Source organism: Stylophora pistillata, chromosome 14 (assembly GCF_964205215.1).
Source record: "Stylophora pistillata chromosome 14, jaStyPist1.2, whole genome shotgun sequence".
In the NCBI taxonomy this organism is placed as follows: domain Eukaryota; kingdom Metazoa; phylum Cnidaria; class Anthozoa; order Scleractinia; family Pocilloporidae; genus Stylophora; species Stylophora pistillata.
The window spans coordinates 7,484,048-7,511,011 of record NC_142532.1 but is presented as its reverse complement, the minus strand read 5'-3'; the positions used below and the strand labels follow the sequence as shown (position 1 = coordinate 7,511,011).

At 38.4% G+C, this 26,964-nt stretch overlaps 2 protein-coding genes and 1 long non-coding RNA gene across 4 annotated transcripts; 2 read left to right on the top strand and 1 right to left on the bottom strand.

The window, feature by feature from the left end:
* Window positions 1-617: 617 nt before the first annotated feature.
* On the bottom strand, window positions 618-15,053 carry LOC111329493 (uncharacterized). 2 transcript variants are annotated; one of them, XM_022934213.2, is made up of 8 exons: window positions 14,756-15,053; window positions 14,118-14,261; window positions 12,647-12,718; window positions 11,891-11,990; window positions 11,075-11,261; window positions 10,387-10,569; window positions 1,869-2,102; window positions 618-1,052 (listed from the first exon to the last, which is right to left on the bottom strand). In XM_022934213.2, exons 1-8 carry the CDS (start codon window positions 14,946-14,948, stop codon window positions 879-881), a joined length of 1,287 nt encoding a protein of 428 aa, XP_022789948.1. In that variant the 5' UTR covers window positions 14,949-15,053; the 3' UTR covers window positions 618-878. The 2 variants fall into 2 exon arrangements, with proteins under 2 accessions (XP_022789948.1, XP_022789949.1); XM_022934214.2 differs by having other exon boundaries at window positions 1,869-2,099.
* LOC148716345 (uncharacterized) lies at window positions 1,933-3,840 on the top strand. Its single transcript, XR_015995203.1, has 2 exons — window positions 1,933-2,051; window positions 3,169-3,840. It is a non-coding gene; the product is annotated as an uncharacterized LOC148716345 (long non-coding RNA).
* Window positions 15,054-16,562: 1,509 nt separating the features above from the next.
* Window positions 16,563-26,794, top strand: LOC111329497 (activin receptor type-1-like). Its single transcript, XM_088744697.1, has 6 exons — window positions 16,563-16,799; window positions 20,535-20,810; window positions 21,764-22,042; window positions 22,647-23,564; window positions 24,268-24,401; window positions 25,226-26,794. The coding sequence occupies exons 1-6, from the start codon at window positions 16,733-16,735 to the stop codon at window positions 25,439-25,441; spliced, it is 1,890 nt and encodes a 629-aa protein (XP_088600823.1). The 5' UTR covers window positions 16,563-16,732; the 3' UTR covers window positions 25,442-26,794.
* The last annotated feature ends 170 nt before the right edge of the window (window positions 26,795-26,964 follow it).

Genomic DNA, 26,964 nt, shown 5'->3' with positions numbered 1-26,964 from the left:
AGAGTTGTTTCTCAGGCATCCCAGCAAAATAAATTGAGAATTTTCCCTCTTCTATATTTTAGCCTGCAGAGCAGGTGTGATTTTGCAAGTGCGTACTCAGTATTAGTCTTGATGAAAATTGTATCTGCCATCTTAGATTGTACAGCAGCAAATGATTGTGGAAAGAAATAAATTTGTACCAAGGGGATAACCCACAATCAGAAGGAAGAATGGGAAGGGGTGGGGTGGGGTAAATTCCATGGAAACCAGAATAACCGCCTCCTGGTTAGCTCAATGGATAGAGCACTGGACTGTTGTGCGGGAGGTCGAGGGTTCGAGACCTGGCCAGACCAACACTCAGGGTCTTAAAATGATTGAGAAGAATTTGCTGCCTTTCTATAACACCAAGAAATGGTTAGATATTCTAGTCTTCTCGGGTAGGGATGAATAAATGGAGGTCCCGTCTCCTGCAGGGTTAGGGGTAGGAGACGTTAATTTCCCACACACGAGATTACTGTGTGATGGATGTCCTCCCCTGGGGTGGGATGGGTGGGTTTGTTGGGCCCGCAGTAATCGGCGCAAGCTGTTGCGGTGTCCCTGCCAGTTGGCGAAGCTAAATAAAATAAAATAAAGCTCTGTTGGTTGGTGTGCAACTTTTAATCATGGTGAAGCCATAAAAGCCTTCAGTCAGTTTGTAACTCTAGCCACAAGTCTTCACTCTTCAATACCAGCTGATAACTCCAGCACAGCAGCTGACAACAATAATTTACTGATAACTAGTAGAATAGTCACTGGAATGATACAGGTGCTCATTTGAGTGCTCATCTGATTGCGAATACAAGTTATTTCATTTGTGCTGTTTCATCCATCTAAACGAATTAATTAGTTTCTTGGAATCTTCAAGCAGCATTGATAACGACATATGGTGTGTAAGCATTGAAAGCTAGCCTGAAGTAATTCCTTAGTACGTCTGAGTTAATATACTCAGGACCCAAGGATTTCCAGTGTCCTTCACTGTCTTTGCTTTTCGTTTCCTGGAGTCGTCTGAAGTAAACATCTCTTGCTTGACCAACCTTTGGATAAAAGAAAGAGCAATGGCATCAACCTTTAATTCCCATACGTGACAAACATGATGAAACTTCTCCGTATCGCATTAATACAAAATCTAACAAACAGGTAATAACAATAAAAAAATGTGTTGCTGGTTCAGGAATAGAACCTTAATCACGGAGGTAAGAGGCAAGAGCTCTTCCCTAGCATCAACTTTCTCCGGGGGGAGTAGAAATACTCCTAGTCGCTTCATGCTAATACCTGTATCTGGAATACCTCTGGAATACCTTACCTGTATCCACTCGTATTATTAGTTCTCTCAATCAGTTTAAATCTCACGTACTCCAACGCTATTCGGCTGCTTTTCGTACAAACTATGACGTCACTAACTTCAACACCTGGAAGTCGATCTGCTGCAAATGCAGTAGGTCACGTGATCTTCTATTAGTTGGTAACTGCTGCTATTAGGACTTTCCATCGGCCGCATGAGGGATTTATTCTTATCGTTTTCGTCTTTTCTTTTATTATTTTATATACTTTTTTATATACTTTTTACACTGTCTATTGTTTACATAGTTAGTATTTGTGTATTTCTCGTAAGGGCACACTTAATTTGGAGCCTCGCTCTGTTGTGTGTCCCGCACCCTTGTCCTCTGTTCTCTTCTGTGTCTTGTTCATATGTATATTTTAGTCCTTTTAGTATTGTAAGTATGGTGAAAGCGATTAAATAAATAAATAAAATAAATAAGCTACTCTCAGTTAGGTATTCTAAACATAAGGTAATTGCTTACTTTAGAGATTTAACTTCTTAGCTTAAAGTTTTTCGTTTAATGACTTGCCTTGTCTCGTATTTTCTTTAAATCGTCGATTGTGAGGCTTGGGCCTGGTTGATCCCGTTTGTCTGTTTTCTTTTCTTGTTCAACAAAGATGCTTGGAAGCTCGAGAGGAAATGGTTTAAAACGCTGACTGACCCAGCCGTTCTTCTTCAGGGGCAGTCTTTGTTGTTTCTTTTTTCCTTGCTGGTAAGTTTGACCTTCACGCATTAGAAGATGAGCTGCTGGGCTCATAGTCTGCTGGATAATTAACAATTATTCCACGAGCGCTTGTTGGATATGAGATGATAGATAGCCAACTCGGCGCTACGCGCCTCGTTGGCTATAATCATCTCATATCCAACAAGCGCGAGTGGAATAATTGTTTTATTAAAAACGCCCTCAAGAAATTATTATTTTGTAAGAAGAAACTGGATTTTTTAGCTCCCTTTTGATTTTAAGCTGACGCGTACGCTTACCATATTTGTAGATTATGGTATATTGGCTGATATACCATAATGGCTAAGCCAATAAAAAGTCTTGAATTGCATTATCCAATGATCCAGTTTTTAATAATAGACGATTCACCATGTTTATAAAGTATTTTATTTGATTAATACATGATTTTTAGGGGTACTCCATTTGGGTACTCCATAGGGCACTCTATGGAGTGAGTAATATTAATGACGTGATGTGGTCCTTAAGGATGGGCCGATGTAGTTTATCTAAACCAATATGATACCGAGTATGATACTGGCGTTTTTCTTCGATATCGACACCGATACTGTGACGTCATTGAGTAAAATGGTAAGAAGGAGATGGGTGTGATTGCCATCGACTTGTCCAAGGCTTTTGACAGCATATGCCATAATTTACTGCTTGCAAAAGTAAAGGTTTATGGCGTTCAGGAACCGGCTCTTCAACTCTTAAGATCATATCTGCATGGCCGCAAGCAAAGGGTTATATGCAACAACAAGTGCTCTAGCTGGTCACCGGTACGATGTGGCGTTCCACAAAGAAGTCTCCTTAGTCCCTTACTATTTAATATCTTTATGAACGACATAAACCAAACCGTCATCGTTTCTTCCCTCCGCCCCTATGCAGACGATACAACTCAATATACGGCCAATCACAGTCCTTGGAATATGTTTAGATAACAAATTATCTTTTAAGGAACATATAAATATCATGTTAAAGAAAGTATATTCTAAGATAGGCGCACTTTGCCGCCTTAAGCGCTTAGTACCGGCAAATACCATATTACTTCCTTACAAGAGTTTTGTATTATCACATTTTGAATACTGCAACTCTTTATTTATGGGTATAGGTGAAACACTTAACAAGAAACTGGAAGATGCGAACTATTATGGTCTTCGAACTAAAACGAATTTGGGAAAAAGTACTGATTATGAATCAATCCTTAGGATGGTAAACACGAATACTTTAGAACATAGACGTATTGAACAATCTTTGATAATAGTTTTTAAATGTTTTAGTGAGAATGGTCCAGACTATATAGCCGATTTATTTAAACCCCGAGTTACACCATATAATCTTAGAAGTAGTGGTCTAAACGTAGTACAAACTTCGTATAATAGCAGCCGGATTCCTTCATGGCTCATACGCGTATAACACGGAAGCCGAAAAGGGACGATCCAAAAATATTTTTCAAATCCCGAAAAATATTTCAAATCGCAATATTTATTTTAAACTCACTGTCGAAAAGTTTGACAAATCCAAAGATATTTTGCAAATCCAAAAAAATATTTAGAAATCCAAAAAAATTTTTTCAAAATCCGAAAATATTTTGCAAATCCAAAAAAAATTTTTGTCACGTGCTCTTTGCGCCAGCAGTCACCCAGCGTTTTCTTGCCATATCCCGCATCATCCCGCATACAAAATGGCGAAGGAACGAGGATAGAACATGTTCTGTCATAAATGTGGAAGAGAATGTGGGAACAATGAAACATTCTGCCGTTGTTGTGGAACACTAAAATGGCGTGAAGAGGAAAGTGTGTTGTCCAGCTCGGGAGACGAAAGATTGGCTATAGAACATTACTTTAATAAGGGATTTCGTTACGAGACCATTGTTCACTTTCTGGCAGAATACCATGGGATTTCAATGAACGTGAGGACTTTGAAGAGAAGGCTACGTCACTATGGGTTACAAAGAAACCACCTTCATTCAGAACACACTGTTCGGGAATTAGTTAGACGAGAAATTGTTGTAAAATGGGGTTGACAGGCCTACACGACTCCCCAGCGCGTGTTTAGAGTAGCCTATTCAAAGTTTGGCCCCATTGAGTATGTCTTTGGGCGACCGTCCTCTTTTGTAAGATACGAGAATTTTTGTATATTTCGTTGAGTAGTGGTTGTGTTTCTATTAAATACCAGTGTCTCATGAGAATTTGCTTTAGGTTTGGCACTGATGGTTGGTATTGTGTAACACAAAAGGCAAGACTCGTTGGTTCGTCTTTTGTTTCTGTTGAAGAGCTAATTTCCTGTTTTTTAATTCACTTCTGAGAGGGTTGTGCTAATGAGGTCCTCTCGGTAGCCTCTCTTTAGCAAATGCGCTTCATTTGTAATTTTCTCTTCAAATATTGTTGGAGAGGAGTTTGTTCTTAGAAGTCTAAGGGTCTCCCCTATTATGAAGTCTCTTTTAATTCCTTGTGGGTGACAGGAACTATAGTGTGTATACAGAAATGTCTCAGTTTGTTTAAAATGAGTACACACATCAGGGATTACGTCTTTTTTGAATCGTTCGCCTTTGTAGATGTACAGCTATTTATTTCACTGTCTCGATCGTTAAGTTGTCTTGATTGCTTTCAGCTTGCGCCACGCGCGCTGATTCGATCGTACTACAGTTCTTAGTGTTCCCATTTAACACAAAATGTTTTGGGATTTCAAAATATATTTTTGGATTTGCAAAATATTTTCGGATTTTGAAAAAATTTTTTTGGATTTCAAAATATTTTTTCGGATTCGCAAAATATTTTCGGATTTTGAAAAAATTTTTTGGGATTTCTAAATATTTTTTTTGATTTGCAAAATATCTTTGGATTTGTCAAACTTTTCGACAGTGATTTTAAAATAGATGTTGCGATTTGAAATATTTTTCGGGATTTGAAAAATATTTTTAGATTGTCCCCTTTCGGCTTCCGTACCGTATATGATCTCACGTACTGGAACCAGTTACCATCGGCTGTAAAAAATGCATCTAATGTATCATTATTCCGGAGACTTTTAACTAAGTTAAATTTTATCGGCTGTCAATGTAGTGGTTGCCTTTTATTGTTGTTGTTGTTTTTTTTATACATTATTTCTAATTTAATCGGTGCTATTACAATTTTAGCTTTCTTTTATATTGTCAAACACTTTTATCATGAGCCTCTGGGTCGGGTTATTGTAGGACCACCCCCTGTGTATTTTTTTGACATTGAATAAATTATCTCATCTTATCTAAGTCCTGTGATTTGATCGACGAAATATAAGATTATGTTACAATGTTTAAGTTATGCCGTGTTCAGTACTCTATAGAAGAGTCAATAAGACAGTCAAAGGTTTAAAATTGGATCAAGGACGTACTTAAGTCGAAACTCACGGTCGTCAAAGAGTTCACTCTTGTAGCGCTCACAGGCCACAAGACTAGTACTCTGCGGTGGTTATTGCCCAATCTCGAGCCCACATTTTTTTCGGCTTCTTGTCAGCGGTTGGTCGCCTGGCGTGAGACAAAGTGCGGACAGGTCACATGCAGTACCGAAAGCACCGATACTTTTCATTAGTATCGATATTTCTGACCGATCCTTAAGAGCACATCGTCAGTGATGGTGGTCACAAAATTTTGGGCTCCGGCATTTCTGGTCTTATTAACGTGTATCAAGTTCTTTAAATTATTTTGAACCTTTACTTAATTCTGGAATATTACCATCAAACCGGCTCCAATAAACCTGAACCATCCAAGCGAAACAACGATAGAAGATTAAAGGACATGCCAAAGAACAATAGAAGGAAACTAACCTGCATGACAATGAACTGTCGAAGCGCTAAAAACAAAATAGCAGACATCGCTTCTGTAATAGATCAACATAAACCCGATATCATCTTTGGTACTGAATCCTGGTTAAACTAGAACATCGAAAGTAACGAAATATTTCCAAATGGCTACAAAATCTTTAGAAAAGACCGTCCTGATTACTGCCACGGCGGAGGCGTTTTCCGCCCAGGCTGTGAAAAACGATATTATAATAATACATCGTTCGGACCTGGACACCAACTGAGAAATTATTTGGACCCAATGTCAGCTAACAGACAAGGAAACAAAATCACTGCTATTTGGATCATATTATCGACCAAATTCTTCCAACGTTAATTATAAGCCTTGATGAGCTAGATGCATCACTGTTAAAACTTGGGAACAGCGTGCATAAAAATACCATCATTATTTCTGGTGATTTCAATGCTCCTGATATTATCTGGGATACTGAATATTCAAGCCAATCTGCCTCTGATCATGGACTGTTAGAAATAACTGATGATCAGGATCTGAGTCAACACGTCAAAGAACCAACTAGAAGGGATAATAATACACAAAACATCTTATACCTAATTCTCTCCAATAATTCCAATTAAAATATCATCGAAAATGTCAGCGTCGTTCCTGGTATTAGTGATCGTGACATTGTGTTATTCACTGTGAGCACTTCTTGCCGAAGAAAGAAAAATGTCAAACGCAAAATATTCATTAGAAAAAAAAAAGCCGACCCTGCTCGCATTAAAGAAGAACTTACAAAGCTATCACTTCATATGGATACAAGGGGCTTTAATTCATCAATCGACGAAAAATGGAGCTGCTTCGAAGATAACATTCACCGTATAATGGATTCTTGCATCCCCTCAAAGTGGACTAGTTTTAGATATAATCTACCATGGTTCAATCATTCTTTGAAACGTCTAGCCAGGCGTAAGCAAAGGCTCTACAACAAAGCAAAATCTTCTGGAAAACAAAATGATTGGAAGGCATTCCGTGTAGCCAGAAAGCTAATGCTTAAAGAAGCAAGAAATACTAGTACATATATTTCTGACTATCTAGGCGAAGCTATTGAAGAAAACCCTAAGCGATTCTGGTCGTACATTAAACAACTGAAAAAAGGAGAGCCTGGGATTGCAGATTTCGAAATAAATGGTTCCAAAATTAGCGATAACAAATCAAAAGCCGAAATACTAAATAATCAATTCTCAAATGTCTTTACTCAAGAAGACTTATCAAACATCCCTGATATTGGATGCGACAGAATACCAGCCATTGACAGTCTGTCTATCACCACTAATGGAAGGTGTAGTCTGATCGCCCGGGTGAGTGTAGTCCTGAGAAGGACTGTTGTCGGTGGTAGTCACTGACGTTTCGACAACCTGTGCGGAAGTCATCATCAGAGTCAAGTGAATGATTGTTGTCAGTAGAATGTTCTTATTCCAAGTTCGTGTAAAATGATCGGTTGGTTTTGCCGTGATGTTATTGGCTGTAAGACTCAAGAGACGTAAGTCGGTCGTGATTGGTCTGTTTCGATCTGTCGGTAAAGTTAGGTCGTTCTTTTTCGGTCGTTTGTGATGTTTATGTCGTGAATAAGTCGTTTGTATGGAGGGGGTAGTTGTTGACATTTGTTTAGGGGAGTCTGTTCTAAGCAGTTATCGCTATGAAGACTAATAAAGCTTCTGGACCTGATGCCATCCCACCGTGGTTTCTAAAAGAACATGCAGCTGAGATTGCTCCTAACCAACCAAATATCTTCCAAGACTCTATCGAAAGTGGAACTGTACCCAGTAGATGGAAATCGGCAAATGCATATGGTGTCTTTAAAAAAGGGAAAAAGTCTGATCTTTCCAACTACAGACTTATATCTCTAACCTGCATAGCATCGAAAATTCTTGAACACAATGTACATAGCCATGTGATGAAACATTTTGAACATTATAACGTGCTAACAGACTGTCAGCATGGCTTCAGATAAAAAAGATCCACAGAACTTCACCTAATACTTACTATTCATGATATTGCCAGTTCCCTACAACAAAACAAATCTATTCATGCTGCTGGGTTAGACTTTTCCAAAGCTTTTGATAAAGTCCCACATCAACGCTTACTAATGAAACTGGAGCGTTACGGTATCCATGGAAACCTTTTGTCTTGGATGGAATCCCTCCTCACCAAGAGAGTTCAAACCGTCATCTGTGAGGGTGCAACATCTCCCTCTTCCCTAGTGACCCCGGGTGTACCACAAGGGTCAGTACTAGGCCCGTTGTTGTTCCTAACATACATTAATGACCTGCCAAACGGTCTGACCTCTACAGTCAAGCTGTTCTTCCCCAGTGACCCCGGGTGTACCACAAGGGTCAGTACTAGGCCCGTTGTTGTTCCTAACATACATTAATGACCTGCCAAATGGTCTGACCTCTACACTCAAGCTGTTCGCTGATGAAACTCTTTTGTACGGAGTGGTGGTTGAAGATTCAGACTGCGACAATCTCCAAGACGATCTAAAAAAACTAGTAATTTGGCAACATGAGTGGCAGATGCAATTTAATCCCTCAAAGTGCAACAACATCTGCATTTCAAATAAGCAAAGTCCTCCTCAACGGACACACTTTTTCTGTGGGTCCAAGCTTGAACAAGTAGACTCTTTATCGTACCTAGGAATTACTGTTAACAGTAAATTAAAGTGGTCCGAACACATTTCATCTATCTCAAGCAAGGCGAGTCGATCTTTGGGGTCGATCTAGAGAAATCTCTGGAACTGCCCCAGGAAAGTACGTGAAACGGCCTATACCAGCATTGTCCGACCCACACTGGAGTACGCAAGTGCCTCGTGGGACCCACACTACAAAAAAGATAATTCAACCTTGAAGAGAGTTCAAAGAAAAGCTGCTCGTTTTTGCCTTCAAAACTTCAACAAATCAGCAAGTGTGACAGACATGTTATCTGATCTGAAATGGGACACAGAAACAAAAAGAAAGAAAAAAAGATTGACTTTAATGTATAAACTTAGTCATAACCTAGTAGACATTAACAGAGAAGAACACTTAATACCAAACAGAGAAAAAAGAACACGCAACAGCCATGCTTTTAAGTATAGATTGCCAAAAGTATCTAAGGACGTCTTTAAGTTTTCCTTCTTTCCTAGATCAGTAACAGAGTGGAACTCACTGCCCGCTGACTTAGTAAATTGCAAGTCTATCTGATTTTAAGTTAACTTAGGAAAGTACGTGAAATAAGTAAAGTACCTTCCAATTATTATCATTTATTTATCTTGTCATATAGACATTTTATGCTTTTATTTAATTTATGCATATGTACGTATATATATATATATATATATATGAAATTACCTGATGAGTGTGGTCATATTTTTGACCATACGAAACAGAGCTGTCGTAATAAAACAATGAACTACCTCAAGTCTTAAACCAGTTTGTTATAATTATATAGATCATGATATATATATTTTATTTTAGCCTTTATTCACAGTTGATGTGATATCTAATAAGATTTTATCAACTCAATAAATGTAGATGTAGATGTAAACCTCGGTATCGTCGGTATCAAATATTTGGGATCGGTATCGGCCCATCCTTACCTTAAAACCATGGTAGCGGGTTGGGAGACCAATACAGCGGTCAAATGTGGGGCATGCGTGTGGGGATGAGTTCTGGCCGGCTGCGCGCCAATTTCCCGCGCAAAATTTCAGAGGAAAACATAAGAAACAATCGCTGTCTCGCATAATAGTTATAAGCGAAAGAAAATTTAAATATTGTGGAAATTTGTAAAAGGGAACAAAAGTAAGGAATGAAGAAAACTTGAGGCTCTTTGAAAACAAAGCCTATCCTGTTTGATTTACGCGGTTGTTTTGAACTTAGCCGAAAAATTTCTACGCTTTTAAAAAACCGTAACTCGAGTAGTTGTTTTTAACTTGTGTAAGACAACATGGTTCTGACAGCCTGAAAGTACGCTGCCTCATCATCATAACGTTCGCACATGCGCAGACGCTTGATCGCTGTCTGCGAGTCTCTCCTATACTTTCCACACACCTTGTGGCAAAACGTTCGGGAAGTCACGTGGCGTCTCATCTTTCCCTGGATAATTGGTTCGTAGGTATCACCAAAAACGAGAGGTTTTCCGCGCAAATTTTTCTTCCTCATCCCCCCTTCGTTCCCTTACCTTTCGCTACCCCCCATCTTGTCGCTGTAATCCAAGGGATCAGTGCCGGATTCAGGGGAAAGGTCTTAGCCGGGGTGGCCGAACCCCCTTCATTCGACCAGTGATTTCATTTTCATTGCAGGCTTGAAATTAAACTCTCGTAACAATAGGATATCGTAATCAAAACATTTTGTATTGAAAATTTACCTTATACTTAAAATATACCTAAACTTATAGAGTCTGAAAAAAAAAAAAACCTTTCTGTGCTGTTTGAGTCAAATTTGGACCCTTATCCCCAATCCCTCCTCCAATCAAAAATTCCTGACTGTGTTTCAGGGTGTAATGTGAGTAACTTACCGCGTTTGGCAAAACAGGATTCTTTTCGAGCATATTGGAGTAAGAAGAAGAAGCTGATGGCGCGCTCGGTCTTCTAAAGCTGAGTCTGATTTTTCCTCTGGTTAGAGACATTTGTGGTAAGCCGTCTGTTTCTTTTAAAATTTTAGCCTTGGCACGGCTTTGGGGACGGTTTTTCCTCACCACCTGCAAATAACCTAGAGCTGTAGCGTTATATAACAGTCGATGAGCGTTATGAAAGGCACGTTAGGCCTTGAGTCCTGACCTCGCATACGCAGATATCTGCTCATAAATTCCCTATTTCGCATGATCAACGCTGTTAAAATCAGCTGTTACAAGTCAAATGGGACTTTTATCCGCCAAAGATTTTTGCTGTCCGTCGCATTGTTGCTTATTTGTAAAGGAAGTAGAGTGTAATTCGTTAGAGTGCGCCGGAAAACCAAGTAAACAGAGTGAAATCATACATCACAAGAAGCTAGCAGGAATTAGCAGGAACTCTGTACAAAATTAGAGTATGAACATATTCGCGTAATCTGCCAAGAGATAAACTTGTGTTGCAACTGGTTTAAATTCTGCATTTGATCGGCAGGCGAGGAGGCGTATGTTTTCTAATTCAATCACAGACCAAAAATAATCCCCGATTACGTTTTATACTTAGCTGAAAATATCCCAATACGATAAACAAACCAACCGTGCCGAAAACTATGTGTAACGGCTCAGCATACGGGGATTTGTTATCACCAGCAGCATGCCTCGCCTTCAGGCTCTCCAAGCGCCTTCTCAGCTGGTTCTCTGTCAGGCCAATAACCCGAGCCCCTGCCGCATAGTGGCCCACAACGTGGGGGGCCTGAATGCGCTTGTATTTGGTATGGTAAAATCTACGATTCAAAGGTTTGACGTTTTCAAAAGTTATTTTGAGTGGTTTTGTATTTTGCCTACATTAAGTCGAGTAATTAGATGAATAAAAGTTCTTAGAACAAAAAGATCGAACCCGGAAGGAATAACTAATTTTGTAACACGATCGTCGGGAGAGTGTAGTCTTGAAAAGGAATATTGACGATGCTAATGACAAATGATGACTTTCCATGGCAGGCCACCATGCGCCTCTTAACTATTTAACAATTATTCCACGAGCGCGCGTTGAATATGAGATGATAGATAGCTAACGAGGCGCGTAGCGCCGAGTTGGCTATAATCGTCTCATACCCAACAAACGCGAGTGGAATAATTGTTTTATCAAAAAAATCGCCCCCAAGATATTACACAAGTCTTCTCGACTTTATTTTGTAAGAAGAAACCGGATGTTACAATGTACAGATATTAGATTATGGTATATTGGCTCATATACCATAATGGCTACGCCAATAAAAAGCCTTGAATTGCATTATCCAATGATCCAGTTTTTAATAAAATCAGATAGCCATGTTAAAATCATAAACAAATGCTAACTAAACCCAACTTTAGTCAACTTGCGAGAGAAAAGAGTGTGATAAAAGATTTCACTTACCCGACAATTTCGTTTATAGAATGAAGGGCTGATCTTTTCATAAACTGTGTCAAAGCCTCAATGAGAAGATTTTCTCTCTTCCTTCTTTCTCCCACACTTGCTACAGGCAATTAAAGGTAAAACCCTTAATCAAGGCCCTCTATAGTAAATAAGCCGTACTTTCATCGACCTTCCTTAGACATATTACCACTTCAGTTTAACCACAACTTATATCTGGAGTTCAACTAAATTTTTTTCCCTTAATATTAGCCATTTTAAAGACCAAGTTACTCTAAACAATTCCTAGTTGGAAAAAAGACTCAGAATTTATACCAGGAGTAAAGCTACAATTTTTGAGCCGGAGAGGAGAGGGGCCGGGAAGTTGGTCATGGCTACGAGTCCTACGAATTTCCGTGCATATACCGCTGGTCCACCTTGTCAACCTCGTTCCCAGGGCCCTTTTCCTTAGTTGGTGTTAAAATCATAAGTAATCATGCTGTTATGATCATTAAATATTATTCCCGCGAGGGGAACAAGGTTTACTGCACCCCAACTATACACACTGTAATGAAAACCCTAAAAGTACCCACTATGTGAGTTACATCTTAACTTTCGAACACAATCAACTCTTTTTTTATTAAGTGTCCGGCCGTATAGGGAAGAGTCCGTACCAGTGGAAGGTGATGAAATATCCATGTCTTTGGTTGTGAAAGGAAATGACACACAAATAATCATGGTGTACCGTGTTATGGTCATTAAATATTATTTACAACGTACCAAATTCCTCTAAGAAGCGCTCTGTGTTTGTCATCAAGTTAAGAAACTCGTGGAAATCAATTTCACCATTACCTACAAAAAAAAAACAATTGATAATAATAATGATAATAATTTCATATTTATATTGCGCAAATTAACATGAAGATATGATCAAATGCGCATCACAACACTTTTCGGGGGACTTTGGCCAGACTGCATCAGCAGTTTACAAACAATCGAAGGAAACTTATTTGAAGATGTCCCCTCCCCCCAATTCTCAGTAAACAGGCCAGACCACATCACAGTAATCTCGTGAGTGGGTTCTTTAACATCTCCTGCCTAACTAAATTAACCAATTAATAGATGCAGGAGACGAGACCTACGGTTTATTCGTCCTTATCCGAGAAGACTAGAATATCTATCCATTTCTTATTAAAGAAAGGTAGCGCATTCTCCTCAGTTATTTTAAGACCTTGAGATCAGAAAGAGAGATTATTTTGATGGTATTGTACTTAAAGGAGACAACTGTAAGAATATGGATCAACTCTGTTGGAGATAGCATCTGTTAGTATATACTAAAACAGTGGATAGCGTCGAAGGCGCGCTCTGATTGGCTAGTCAAACTCCGAATATCCTTTGCTATTTACCTCCGAGCAACTCGGGAAAAAATGGCGTCCCGGTTTGCATCCGTGACAAGCGAAGAAATCACTCAAATCAATTTTTGGTGGTGTATATTATCTCACTGTTTTAGTATATACTAAAACAACTATTCACCTCAGTGTCGGTGGTTAGCGGTGGATATTTACCTCGCCGCTTCGCGGCTCGGTAAATATCCACCACTAACCACCTCCACTTCGGTGAATAGTTGTTAAATATAAGAGACACTTTTACTACTATCCCTTGGGCCTGGGGAACATTCTGTTCATGCATCTCCTAGCTACCCAACACGATTTTCGAGGGTTTTGATTACACTTCGAAATCTCAAAAGCGATTGGTGTCGTAATTACATAAAAACTCAGTGTTGATGGTGAAGATAAATATCAAGTGGTTTCTGCATCAAATACCAACTTTATTTAACTCGGTCATAAATAGAAAATGAGTAGACAGAGAGGGCGTCGGATGGGATGTATTCCAATCGCGCGCATAGTTCCCGGTGTGAATTTTCCCCTAACAAATACCATTTCAGTTCTTTTTAAGTAGTTTCCATCGAAAAATCTTGACTACACGTTTTGCACCCTTTTATTACCTTTACTCCGAACATAAAATCGAGGGAGATCTCTCGATTTACTTTTGCGTGGTCGTCTCGGAAAACAGACTACCGTTCGAAATATCTGTAAAATGAGCTGTGCGACCACCACTCGAAAGACTATCTGTAAAATGAGCTATATTGAATTTACATATCCCTGGGCCTAGAGCAACAGTCACCCTCTCTGTCTCCTTATTCTTATCCCTATTGTTAAATGTTTCTTTGTCCATTTTTTTTATTCATTACCATCTTTATCCATAGCAGACAGTACTTCTTGTAATTCTTCCTGCGACAGATGGATTTCGACTGATTTCAGTGCCAAATCCAGTTCCTCGGCATCGATTGTACCTCCACCATTGCTGTCGAAGAGGTCGAACACCTCCCTAAAGGCTTGTTAGGACATGACTGTATCATATTAATATTCATAGTGGCTACTTTCTTCTAATTTGCACTCGTGGATGCTTAGTCGAAGGGCGGATAGTGCTATAAAGCGCTCTTCGGTTGAAAGTCGTATGAGCCAGAACCAAAGAAATCGCAACAACCATTAACCAATCAAAAGAAAGTAGGAGTCCATTACCCCTTTAAGAGCCAACGAAAACCCAAAGTAAAAAAAAAAAAAACAAAAAATCGCGTGTGGCTATGTTACCCCCCGTTTTACCTTTGCATCCGATTCGTTGAGAAGTTAGCGCGAATTTTCTAAACTAGTCATAGATCTAGAGAGAAGCTGGTAAAACAAAACCAATGGAATTCTGGATATCTTTTAACCCTAAAATACCATTTGTACGTCCACAAACTAAACTGCAAACTTAAAATCTGACCGCGCAGTAACTTACCAGAGGTAAACCCCAATGAAATAACAGTTCCAACAGAAGTTCGTTCCCTACCTGTAACCTGTTCGTCTGTCAATGTTGGACAAGGTGTTGCTCTTTCACTTAATTCATATTGTAAGTCTTCGGCTGATGAGGGTACCATATCAAATGTGACGGTTCCATGTGAAAATTGCGGTGGAGGCTCTGGCACAGCTATGGCCTCTTCTTTTTTACCCAAAGCAAAGGCATTCCTTTGAGTTTTCTGCATTATCAGAAGATTTCCTTCAAAACTATTTTGTCAAAACAATCACATTTTCTTTAGCAGCTCGGCTCGTCTGAGCTGAGTTTATCCCGCAGCCGGCGTCATCTCTAACTTCGGCTGTCTTAATTAGCTTATTAGCTTTATGACGTCATCCAACCGCGCTCTCAAAGAAAAATCAGTCTTAAAAGGTCTTCAGATTGTAATGAACTATATAAGTTTGAGAGCTAGCACGCGATGGAAATGAAGACAATATATTTTACTTCTGATCAAGAATGTTAAGAAGTGTAAAGTGGAAATTTTGACTTTAATGGAGCTACATGGTCTTACGGCTTACGTTCTTTCAAGGAATTCCATGCTGCGGGATGTCTTTGGAACGGGATTACTTTGTTTACATTTCAATATCATGGTGGCGAAGGTTTACTGCACGTTAATTCAATTTCAGCATTTTTTCAAAGCGTTCGTTTAGATTATCTTTTGCCCACAGGGTGCACGAATCAATTACGTAATTGATTTGCCAACCTCGTTCCCAAGTTGTGACCTTGTGAACAAAGCTTTTAAGTGCAATGCGATCTCTTAGAACGCGGTAAAAATCCGGCCGACACTTTCCTGACATATGTTATCAGTCAGTTTCCCTCCACCTCCGTCCATGGGAGAAGGGACTATACACCTTCAAAGTCGTCCGGTTTAAGCTCTATTACACAAAGAAAGGACCCTCTTGCTTCGTGAATTTTCTGAGGACCTGTAATGACATCATATCTTATTCGTAGAGAACTGTCGAATGTCCTGTCAAATATGGGCTCATCCTCGATGTAAAAACCTGTGAAGCTCACGAGTGACGTAAAACAAAGACAACAAAACATTATAAACAATAGCGTACAGCAAAACAATACCTCATGAAACAAAGAAAACCTCGTCAGGTTTTTACACCGAGGATGACCCCAAATATGAGATGCGAATTATTTTCTCCGGTGCCATATAAAAGTGTTGGACAGCCAGTCATGCATCTATTCCAGCTTGTTTCATTTTGAACAATCAACCTCGGACAAAGCGGTCAATTGACAGATCTAAAGGGGGGTGGGGTGGGGTGGGAACGCGATCGCGACCCAAGATTCCACTGCACCAAAGGTTTGCTCTCCATTAACAGCAATACAGTTTGTTTTCGCACTCGACTGAATTTGATTAGCGCTTTATGCACGCTCTCAGCTGGGGACAGTGATTAAAATAAGACTGTGCAGGGGTCTTCGCGAGAGGTTTATATCATTTTTATTGACCCTAAAGTCTGTGTCTCCATGGACTCCGGTAATTATTCCGGATCTTTATTGTTAGTTTACTGAACACTTAAAAAGCCAGGCCGACGTATATTTCTCTGTCCGCTAATTTTGAATTTCATGTAGTAAAGTAATGATACTTGTACTTCCATTAGAAGGCGGGAGAGTATTCCAATATATGCAATGAAAATACTGGACTGGCAATACATCATTTTAATTGGTTCATTTACTTTACAGCCCCTTACAACTGTCGCATCTTGTAATACATAGTTTCTTTGCCAAAGCTACACGGTAATTTCTTCTTTCGATTAAGTGCTAGCTCCAAAAAAAAAAACAACAACAACAAAAAAAAGTCAAGCACTGCGTCGGACTTACTCTCCGGGCAAACTCGTTAACTTCGTCGGAAATCTTCGTCGGAAAGTCAAACAGCAGTCGATAATTATTCGTAACGTGAGCTTGAGGCTGGAGCCAACCTAAACACATCGTCTCGCCTGCCGGGGTAGAAAGCAAAGCTATAACACGATGTCTACTTCACGAGCGTTCTTTCTTATCGTCTCTACCTTCCTTCAGGTAGCTAAATATTGTTCAGGTAAGCGATGTTTATGCGTTATGGAGGGTTGGTTACACGTGTTGATGAGTTTTGCGAGTTGGATAATTTTGATTGCATATTTAGCCGCAGAAAACGTTCCTCGTAGTAATGGTTCTTGTAAGTAGCGGAGTTTTTAGACACCAATATCATTTTGTAGAAACTGAGACTTGTACATTCTCTTCGATGATTTTCCACGCTTTCGTTGAAGAGAAAACTAAACTGTGAAACGAGTTTTCAGTTTTTAGCTTGTACAAATCCGAATGTTGCGTTTTAGCTGTCTGGCAGACGGATATCCAGACATGTTGAATTTCAAAGTTGTGTGCTATTAGATATCTGTGTTTGGAGTACACGAATTCTTTAGGCGTTCGGCATGTCTTGTTCGATCCCTCGTCATCGCTTGTCTTGGTTTAGTTACTGGTGCATGTAAATTTTAATTGGTAGAAAAATTCGAGATTTGTTTGAAATTCCGTTGACATTTTGATTGTCATGAAGTTAGCGCAAGCTCGAAACCATTACCACTTTTTCTTTCTTGCGAAATGTCGTGAATATTTTGAAAATTGGGGTATATTTTCAAACTAACGGTTTATATCTTCGTTTATTTCTCATCATAACTGCCAAGATAAACTTTCGATCAACATTTGTGGTGCGTAAAAATGCGTGTTCATGATTCCAAACGGTTTTGTAGTTTACACGTAACTCTCTCAATGCTCCATCTCTTTCTCTCTTGAATATTTGTAAACTTTCCAGAAACATTGATGTCTCCATCGATCAAAACGTCAATATAGAATCTTCAGAGCTATAAAATATTCTCATGGGACAGTGAACTCGTTTTTGCGTTGTCTCAACATTTTTAGCATTAGCATTCCCTTAGAACTGTCCGGAAAAAAAAAATCCTATTAGATATTCCTTTCGTGAGAGAAGCCTCCATTTTATCAGCGTTTTTTTTCTAAGCTTTGGTTAAGTGATTTGTCTCTCGTGGGTGTGTTTGGTCTTTCTCTAGCAAATAAGAAATCCTCCCCGTTTGTTTCATGTCAACCCCTGCCATGCTAGTCGAAGGCGAATGTCGTTCAATTCATTTATTTGTATTGCAAACACCTGAAGTGTAAGAAAAAAATTACTGCAGCAATTCATGAAATTGTGAGATTTTGTGTTGTGAATGAGGCCAATGTGGACTTTGCATGTGTGCTATTTATAGCAAAGTGGAAACTTTTTAGGTTTATCAAAAGATGATATCAGCTAACAAAAATATTGGCTTAATTTATTGATTAAAGTTTTTTTTCCTCTTGTACCACCCCCTGTCAGATGTTATATAACATTCGTATTTCCTTAGTTGTTTTAGCCGTTTGTGCACAGAAAAATAATGTTTGTCTTCTTTCAAAGTCCTTCCTTTTTGAGAATTTCTGATAAAAACGTTTGATGCTTTCCTGATCATTAATGCTTTCATCACAATAAAAGGCTACAAGTTACCTTCTTCACTGCTGATAATTTGTTATTGGGTTTGGCATTATTTAGTGTTATTCATATCCTGTTTGGATTATCTTACAAATATTCATTACTTCTCTGGGCTTTATTTTACAAAATACAGACCACACAAACCCAATGGTTGTGGATCCTAAAAGGATTTATTGATAGTATTGGGAAGAAGTTTTGTAATTAGGTCTGCAAACTAATTCATAGTTTTTATTCAACATGTTCTTACTAAGTCCAGTTCTTACAGTGTTTTAGGCCAAAGTTCTCACAAATCAATCAATAAAACCAAGTAAACTACAGAAACAGCATTTTTGTTTTGGAATTTTTTAGTTACTGGCATGATGCACAAAATAATGTAATTGTGGTGCCAACTTGCATTAATCTGTGTTGCTAGAAAAAAAAGGGTTTAAAATTTTTCAAGAAGTCATGATATTGACATGCACCTAAACCTTTGATGATTTTTAGAATTCTTGATGTTGTCACATAATTATAACAACTAAGGTTACAAAGATTAGTTTCTTCACAAGAGTTATCATTCCTTGGAACTTCTCATTTCTGACTACAATGCCTTGCTGGTCACAAATCTGTCCCATGTTCAGACTTTCATGATTATGATTTTGTTTTTCCATTGTTAAGTAGACCCTTGTTGTATGTCAGAATCTCTGACTTTCTTGTTGTGATGGTCTGGTAAATTCCTTGTGACTTCTGAAGCTGATGAATCACAAGTCCATATCGAGAATACTCAGACGCTGAATATGCTGAATGTGGTCAGTTATATTTTGACCAAAACTACAGTTTGCACACAGTTGAACCCAGTAACTCGAATTGCCAAGGAGAATTGAATTTACTTCCAGTCATTGGGTTTTGAGTTATAGGGGTTTTTAGCATAAAGACTAGAAACACTTGATCAAAGAAATCTTTCGCTTTTACATGTTTTATTGTACAAAGAGCGTAAAAAGGACAAAATAAAACAAAAGAAAGTAATGACAAGCAACAGATCAATTCCAGATTGCATGCCATTATTTCTTTTTGCTGGGAAGAACTGCCAAAAGTGTTTGTTTGTGAATATACAAATGTGTGGTATTGACAAAGGTCAATTTGTCATGATGTGCAAATGAGATTAAATGTAATCTCCTGGTGCAGAATGTTATGGCCCATTATTCTGCAAAAGTGAAAACTGACTTGAGTTATAGAGGGTAAAATTACAAAGAATAAGTACCTGAAGCCAAGTAAAAATGGCTTCGAGTTAGCTGGGTTTTGAGTTATTGGGGTTTTGAGTTCTAGGGGTTAAAATTACAGTAAATGTCTAAGGCAAATTCAAGGGAAATCAGTTTTGCTTCAAGGTAGCAGGGAATTTGAGATACCAAGGGTTGGAGTTATCGGGGTTCAACTGTAATCACAATATACCTGGCAATTTTCTCACTTTGGGCTTGATTTCCATGCTTATGTATTGAAGACTTTATCTCGTGTCTTTTCATGGCTGCCAAACAATTTCTCATGCCCTACAGAAAATTTAGAGCTTCACCAGCTTTAAAGCTTGGGTTTTTGACAAAGAGGTATGTCGTGAAATAAATGGGAATCATTGCAAGTGAAGAAAAGTCCTTACAAATCATTTTAAATCAGCCAGAACCTTTTCTTTTTGGAAGGAACAGGGTTGTAGATACATCTGTGTCAACTTCTCAGGACAGTTTCCTAAATATTTAAAAGGTAGTCAGAAATCTTTCAGATATGATCAGGTTCTTGAAAAGTCTGCTTTCACTTCACTTGAGAGTTGTGGGTTGTGTGTGGTTTACATGCAGAAAAATGGAGCCACTTTTTTGGTCAGAACATGGACACAAGTTAGAACTAGATAAAGACAAAGAGGGCATAAAGAGTACCAATTTGGAAAACAAAGTTTTGTTTTTAAGGTTTTAGGCTTTCCTAATTGCTTAGATGTGGAAGCCTTAAAACTCTAAAGCAAAAATATCTTTTTCAAATCGGCACTCTTTGCCCCATGGTATCAATGTGTCATTATGGAACCTTCCAAGACAGCTCAGAAATAATAAAAAAAGCAGTTGTTTCAATAGATAAAAGATTTAAGTCTACTGGTTAAATTAAGTCTGGTTATTGAATTTAGGTCCCACTGAAGCCTGTCAAAGTATGAGCTTTCTCTTCAGAATTAACTTTCCACAGTTGCAGTATATATCTCTGAGAACTGGTAAATAATATTTGTCTCTAGGCAAGTTTTGTTGATTGGATTGTTTTCTTTTTTTTTTTCTTGTTCAGGTGAAGCCAATCTGACACAGAAAACAGGTCCTTCCCATCAGGTCATAGAATGTGAATGCAGTGGATGTGAGAAATCCCAGTGCAAAACAGGATTTGGTTGTTTCTCTTCAGTTAGACCAGATGAGCAGAACCAGAGTTATGTAGTGTCACGTGGGTGTCTTGAACATCAGAGGCATTTCATTGTTAAATGTGACAAACCACATTATCCCATAGTCTGCTGTAAAGAAAATATGTGTAACCGGAATGTGACTCCGTCAGTTCCACCAGGGTGGCCAGGTAAGTTTTGCATTTGCAGTACCACTCAAGTGCAAGTTCACATTCCCTGGAAGCTTGATCCTTCATTCTCAATCTTCAATTTTTTAGAATCTCGAAGATCGAAATTTAAGTTGAGTTTCGAGATAAAAAACTGATCCTACATGAGGACAAAAATTACGCAGAAATATCCAGTAGTATTTAAATTATGGTGAACCAAGAGAATGCAAAATCAATTGGGAAAGATCTCCTTACAAAACACAAATTGAGAATGCAAGACATTTATTCAAGACATGTAGGAGTGTGGTAGCAACATCGTAGGTTACCACTCAATGGTGTGCCACAGCTACTTTTAAATACATTAGTATTAACCCCTTACACCACACACATTATCCAAACTGTTCTCAAGGAGAACTTGTTTTGACTATCAAAAGCTTCTTTTGATTATTTAGTGATCATTTCCTTTATTCCCCTGACCTTAATGTGTGATTCAGTTTAATTTAATTTACTCCATTTTCACCACATTATTTGCAGTGGTGAAGGACTAGAAAGGAACATATGAACCATTTGTGCTAGTCCACCCTCTCACCCATCCCACCCCAGGGGAGGACATCCATCACACAGTAATCTCGTGTGTGGGAAATTTACGTCTCCTACCCCAACCCTGCAGGAGACGGGACCTCCATTTATTCATCCCTATCCGAGAAGACTAGAATATCTAACTATTACTTGATGTTATAGGAAGGTAGCAAATTCTTCTCAATTATTTTAAGACCTTGAGTGTTAGTCCGGCCGGGGCTCGAACCCTCGACCTCCAGCACAACAGTCCAGCGCTCTATCCATTGAGCTAACCGGGAGGCGGTTAGCTCAATGTTGTAAAGAGAAATTAGTTGCTGGTCTCTTAGGGATCAGAGGATTATCATAATAAATGAAGTCTGCTGATTTTGATTGAAAGGTCTTCTGATTTTACCTTACAGGCCAAAAAAATGCGACCCTTGCATCCCCTCCTGACAATCGAGGAGTAGAATGCATGTGTAATGATTGCGGAGATACCAATGTGAGATGCTATGCAAGACTGGGCTGTTTCTCAGTACTCAAGCAGGTTGAGCATGATCGTTATGTTGTGTCAAGGGGCTGTTTACAGAGCACAATACACAAGAGGATAAATTGTGAGAATCCAGTGACTCCAGCTGTCTGTTGTGAGGAAAATTTGTGTAACTGGAATGTTACCCCTTCATTTCCATCAACAGAATCAAGTAAGCACTTGTTACTTGTTATTGACAGTTGTTGAGGACTTTTACTGTGCATACATCTGAGAATTTGCAGAACTATCTCACATTTTCTCAATACCCTTAGCTATGAAACCTGATAAGTTTGAAAATAGACTTATCTCCTCACACCTTACCAGAATTCTCCATATTTTCCATACTGATCTCACACATTCTCTTGGGTAACAAAATGGAGAATTTGTTTTACAATTCCATGCCTCTTAAGTTGGCAATCAGTTCCTTTATCCTGACTCATGATCTTACAGAATGATTCAGTTGTATTTCTGTTAAGGAGAAGGGTAAACGGAGCAATGTACTCGCAATCTAATGTATTTTGTAGATTTGTGAAGATTTCAGTTCAATCAAACTTTTGAATTCAGCAGGCCTGCGAAATTGACCAATAATAGCGGGGATTTTTCTTATGAAGTGAGAATAATAGAGGTCAATATAAATTATGCCCAGATGTATAAAAATTTTGGCACTGAATTATAAACATGTTATGCAAAGGTTAATAAGATAATTGAATTCATTTTCCATGATTGTTAACATGTGTATGGTTATATTTACCATTTTCTCTATTTTCTCTGTTTAGCTGCATCTACTCTCACCAGATTTGAGAAAGTTGAACGCACCAACTTCATCTTGTTGAGTATTTTTGCTCCTATAGCTGCTCTTGTTGTTGGCATTGTAGTTGTCTGTGTGGTATATCAGTTGTTACAAAAGAGACAATTAAAAAATGGTAGATACCCAAATCTTAGATATGCCCGTCATTCAGCTTCATTTCATGAAGATGGCAGCTGTAATGCTAGAGAATGTGGAAAATGTAGTGGGTCTGGAGTGTCAAAATTCTCTCAGCGCACAGCCGCCCAGGATGTGGACTTAATTCAAGTCATAGGAGAAGGGAAATATGGAAAAATATGGAGAGGAATCTGGCATGGTGATGATGTTGTGGCAAAATTGTACCTACCTGCTGAGGAGAAGTTCTTTAAGAATGAAGTGGATGTGAACAACAAAATAGGAAACCATGAGAACATTCTTAGAGTGCAGCATTGCCATACTGCATTTATTTGGAATAAAGCAACATACAGATGCATCGTGATGGAATTTCATGAAAATGGGTCACTGTATGACTTCCTCAGTCGCAGAACTGTTAACGCTCAAGAGATGTGCTCCTTAGCTCTCTCAGCTGCACGCGGCTTGAATCATTTGCATGGTGAAATTTATGGACGAAAGGAAAAGTACTCCATTGCACATTGCGACTTGAAATCGAAAAATATTATGGTGAAGTCAAATCTGACTTGTTCAATAGGAGGCTTAGGACTGGGTGTAGTGCACGATAGGTCACAAGACAAGATCATCACAGAAAACAAACGAAGGGGAAGCCCAAGATACATGTCCCCGGAGCTGTTGGAAGGCGGAGTTTTTAAATCGTTTGAGTCTTATAAACGAGCTGATGTGTATTCACTTGGTCTTATTTTGTGGGAAATAACCAGGAGAACTTTTACAGAAGGTAACCCCTCCATGTATAAATATTATGTATAATTATGTGATTATTAAATAGCCTCCATTTGTTGTGAAAATATGCCTGGACATTTGTCCTCGGACACATTCTGTTCCGAAACAGTTTTCTGAGACCGAAGCTTGAAGAAAACTGTTAACTCCTCAGAGGCTCTGTACTTATTATCCTCTAGATATGTGCGGGAAAAATACTTATGAACAGTGTACCATTTGCTGCATGGGATGTTTACTTTACTCTGGTCTCTAGTATGACTTTATGAACAAACAAATGTGTCCCTTCTTCTGTAACAGCAGCTGAACACTCTCTCATCTTGAATCAAATTTTTAAATGGAGAGTTTTATCAAGGTGGATGTAAGGTTTGGGAAACATCACTTCTCTAAGACCCTGTTACCTTTTTTTAACAATTTATCTCCCCCAAGAGTGACTGGCTTCTAATTTATCCCTACATTGTTACCCTTGAATGAATTATTAACGGCATGAGACTTAAAAAAAAAGTGATCACTTATTGGGAAAGCTCCCGATTGTCAAACAAATTCTCTCGATCAGCACCGAAGGAAATGTGCGAAGAACAGTATGCATACTGATGTTAGGATATAAAAGGTGAAATGACTTCTTACATTAGATTTTCTAACTCCCTTGTTTTATTATTATCCTGTGAATTAAATCGATTACTTGCATTGTTATTTGCTTTAAGGCATAAGACCAGAGCAATATGAGTTACCATTCTTTGACATGGTGCCCTCAAATCCTACATATGATGACATGAAGAAAGTTGTCAGTGAACAACAGAAAAGACCACTGGTTCCCAACAAGTGGACTGAAAGCAGTGTAAGTAGTCAATTCTATTGAGCATAATTGTTAAAAACTCAGTTTTAGTTATTGATAAAAATAAAGAAAAATTCTTTATTCCAAAAGTGGGCAAATTTCAGAACTTCCAACATTAAAAGTAGCTTCCAGCATTTTTGCCTGATTAGGTTAACCTTGTATGTTTTCTACAACAAAGTCAATTGACAAACATTGTAAGAAACAGCTTGCAGTGTCCAGAATATTGTAGAGATTGTAACCAACTTAACAACTGTTTCGCTCTACTAACATCAAAGTCAATGTCATGGGGAATACTAATGCACAGCTAGCTAAAGTGGTGGTCAAAATGACTGTGAGGTGGTGGGAAAAGTAATATGCCTGTTATGTGTAATTGGTAGCTTAACATTATTTTCTCTGTTTGGCTGCTTGTTTAAAATCATTCTGGTAAAGCCAATAGGGGTCAAGTTATTATTTTTCTTGGAGTATGACAGTTACATTATGGTAGCCAGTATGCCCTTTTAAAAGAAAGTTATGAGTGACATACTTAATGTTCTTCAGATAGACACTTGTTAACAGAAATACAATGTATATTCAGTTGTGCTTTTTTGCTGTTCAGAATTTATCATTTTCTTTTGTTTAAAATTATGAAAATGCATGCAAGACAAAGGAAATGGAAATAAAACTTGTTTAAACAGCCGTCATTTTAAACCAAAACAGTTGTAATAAAGATGGCAGTTAAATGTTTTCAGGATTCCCTGTACCCACTTTCATTCCCTGAGACAGTCACCAACAGGGAGAAGGAGAAAGAGAAGAAAGGGTTTTCATTTCAGCAAACCATTTTTTTGCAGGCACTTGAGGTCATGGGAAAGTTGATGAAAGATTGTTGGAAACAAAATGCATCAGCCCGTCTACCATCACTCAGGGTGAAGAAGACCTTGTCAAAGCTTATGGAAATGCTTAAACCAGCCCCGATAAACACGTCATTGTCTGAGTCAGAAGAATCATCAGCTATTCAAGATGTCAACATCCACATTCCTGAGACATTAGAAATCATCAAGGTGTAACTTTTCAGTAGACAATACAAAAAAAGGATTATTAATAGTTATGATCAGTGCTGTCCATCTCTTAAAAGGCTAAGGATTTCAGTCATTTAAAACACACAAAGGCCACTTTGAACTGGTTTGCTTCTAAGGTTATGCAATTGTTGGTCAATAAGACTACACTTAGCTTATAAAATCACAGTTTTCCCAATGGGAAAAAACAAACAAACAAAACAAAAAACAGTGGAAAATAGTGGCACAATGAACACTGAGGAAAAGGAAGGGTAATCCATGCCATCTTCCCCTAATTTTTCTTTTTGAGGTCCTTTGTTCTCTATCCTGTTGTTACACTAGTTGCTGTCTGCATAACAGGTCCACGATTTTCATTAGCTAATACCAACACAGTTTCAACTCCTAAAAGTAGGTAGCGCTCTTGGGACTAAAAACGAGTACATTCAATCGAGTTGTTCTTATGATGGAAGTTGTATGTGGGCTCTCTTCTGAATGAATACATTTTCTGCCTATTGTAACCATTTCCTCCAGCTAAAACTTGGCCTAAGGATTAGGTACAGTTGGGTGTCAATCTCAATGAAGAACAGCCACTTCTAAGTGAGTTCAGCTATAGTTTTCTGTCCACCTGAAGCCCAGATGGGTTTTTTTTTTATCAGACAAGGCAGTACCTTTACATTGATTCTTATTTGATATTATATTTTGCAAGTGGTTCATCTCTGCTCCAATTTAAACCCAGCATCAGTGTGCATATTCTCCATTCTGTTCTCCATCACAGTATTTCCTGAGGTGCTGACAAGGAGAATTTGTTGAACAATCAATAACTTCCTTAGTTGGTGATCATTTCCACACCTTAGTGTGTGATTCAGGGGTGATATTGCGAGGATAAATTTGATTCTAGTCACTCTTAGACGTCAAAGGATCAATAAAACTCGCATCACAAAACCACTTTAAATTTGGCTCATGAAAAGCTGTCATCTTTATGTGGTTAAGATAGTTGTTCTTAGATTTTTTATCGAGAGTTTCATCAAGGTCAGAGCATGCCACTGTTGACAAGTCTTTGTAGTACAATATGCAGGCTAGTTAATTGTGTTATGTGGAGAATTTTTGTGAAAATCTTTATACTTGCTTTTGATTGTGGTAAGAAATTGAGTTGGAGGAATTATTGTGGAAGCACTGTGTATACGGTTCATCGCAATAACCTGTTTTGGCGTTTTGTTCTTGAGGTATCTTTTACTAGAAAATGTTGAAGCTAGTAGCTTTATGTGAAGCAGAATTGTAAGTATTTAACATATTGTGCTGTCATTGCACTTTAAAGATAATGGCAGTGGTCGTATGTTGATTAAAAGTACAGAGATTATTGTTGCAGATTGCGCTTGATTTGAATCAAGAAAAAAAAACAGGAAAACATAGTGTTTTAATCACAATGAATTATATTTGCATGGCAAGAAGTAGTGAGAAAACTTGGGTCATAAAAGGTTTAAGACAAAATTTCCACACATTTTTAACACTGACAATATCAATTATTCTCAGTCTTA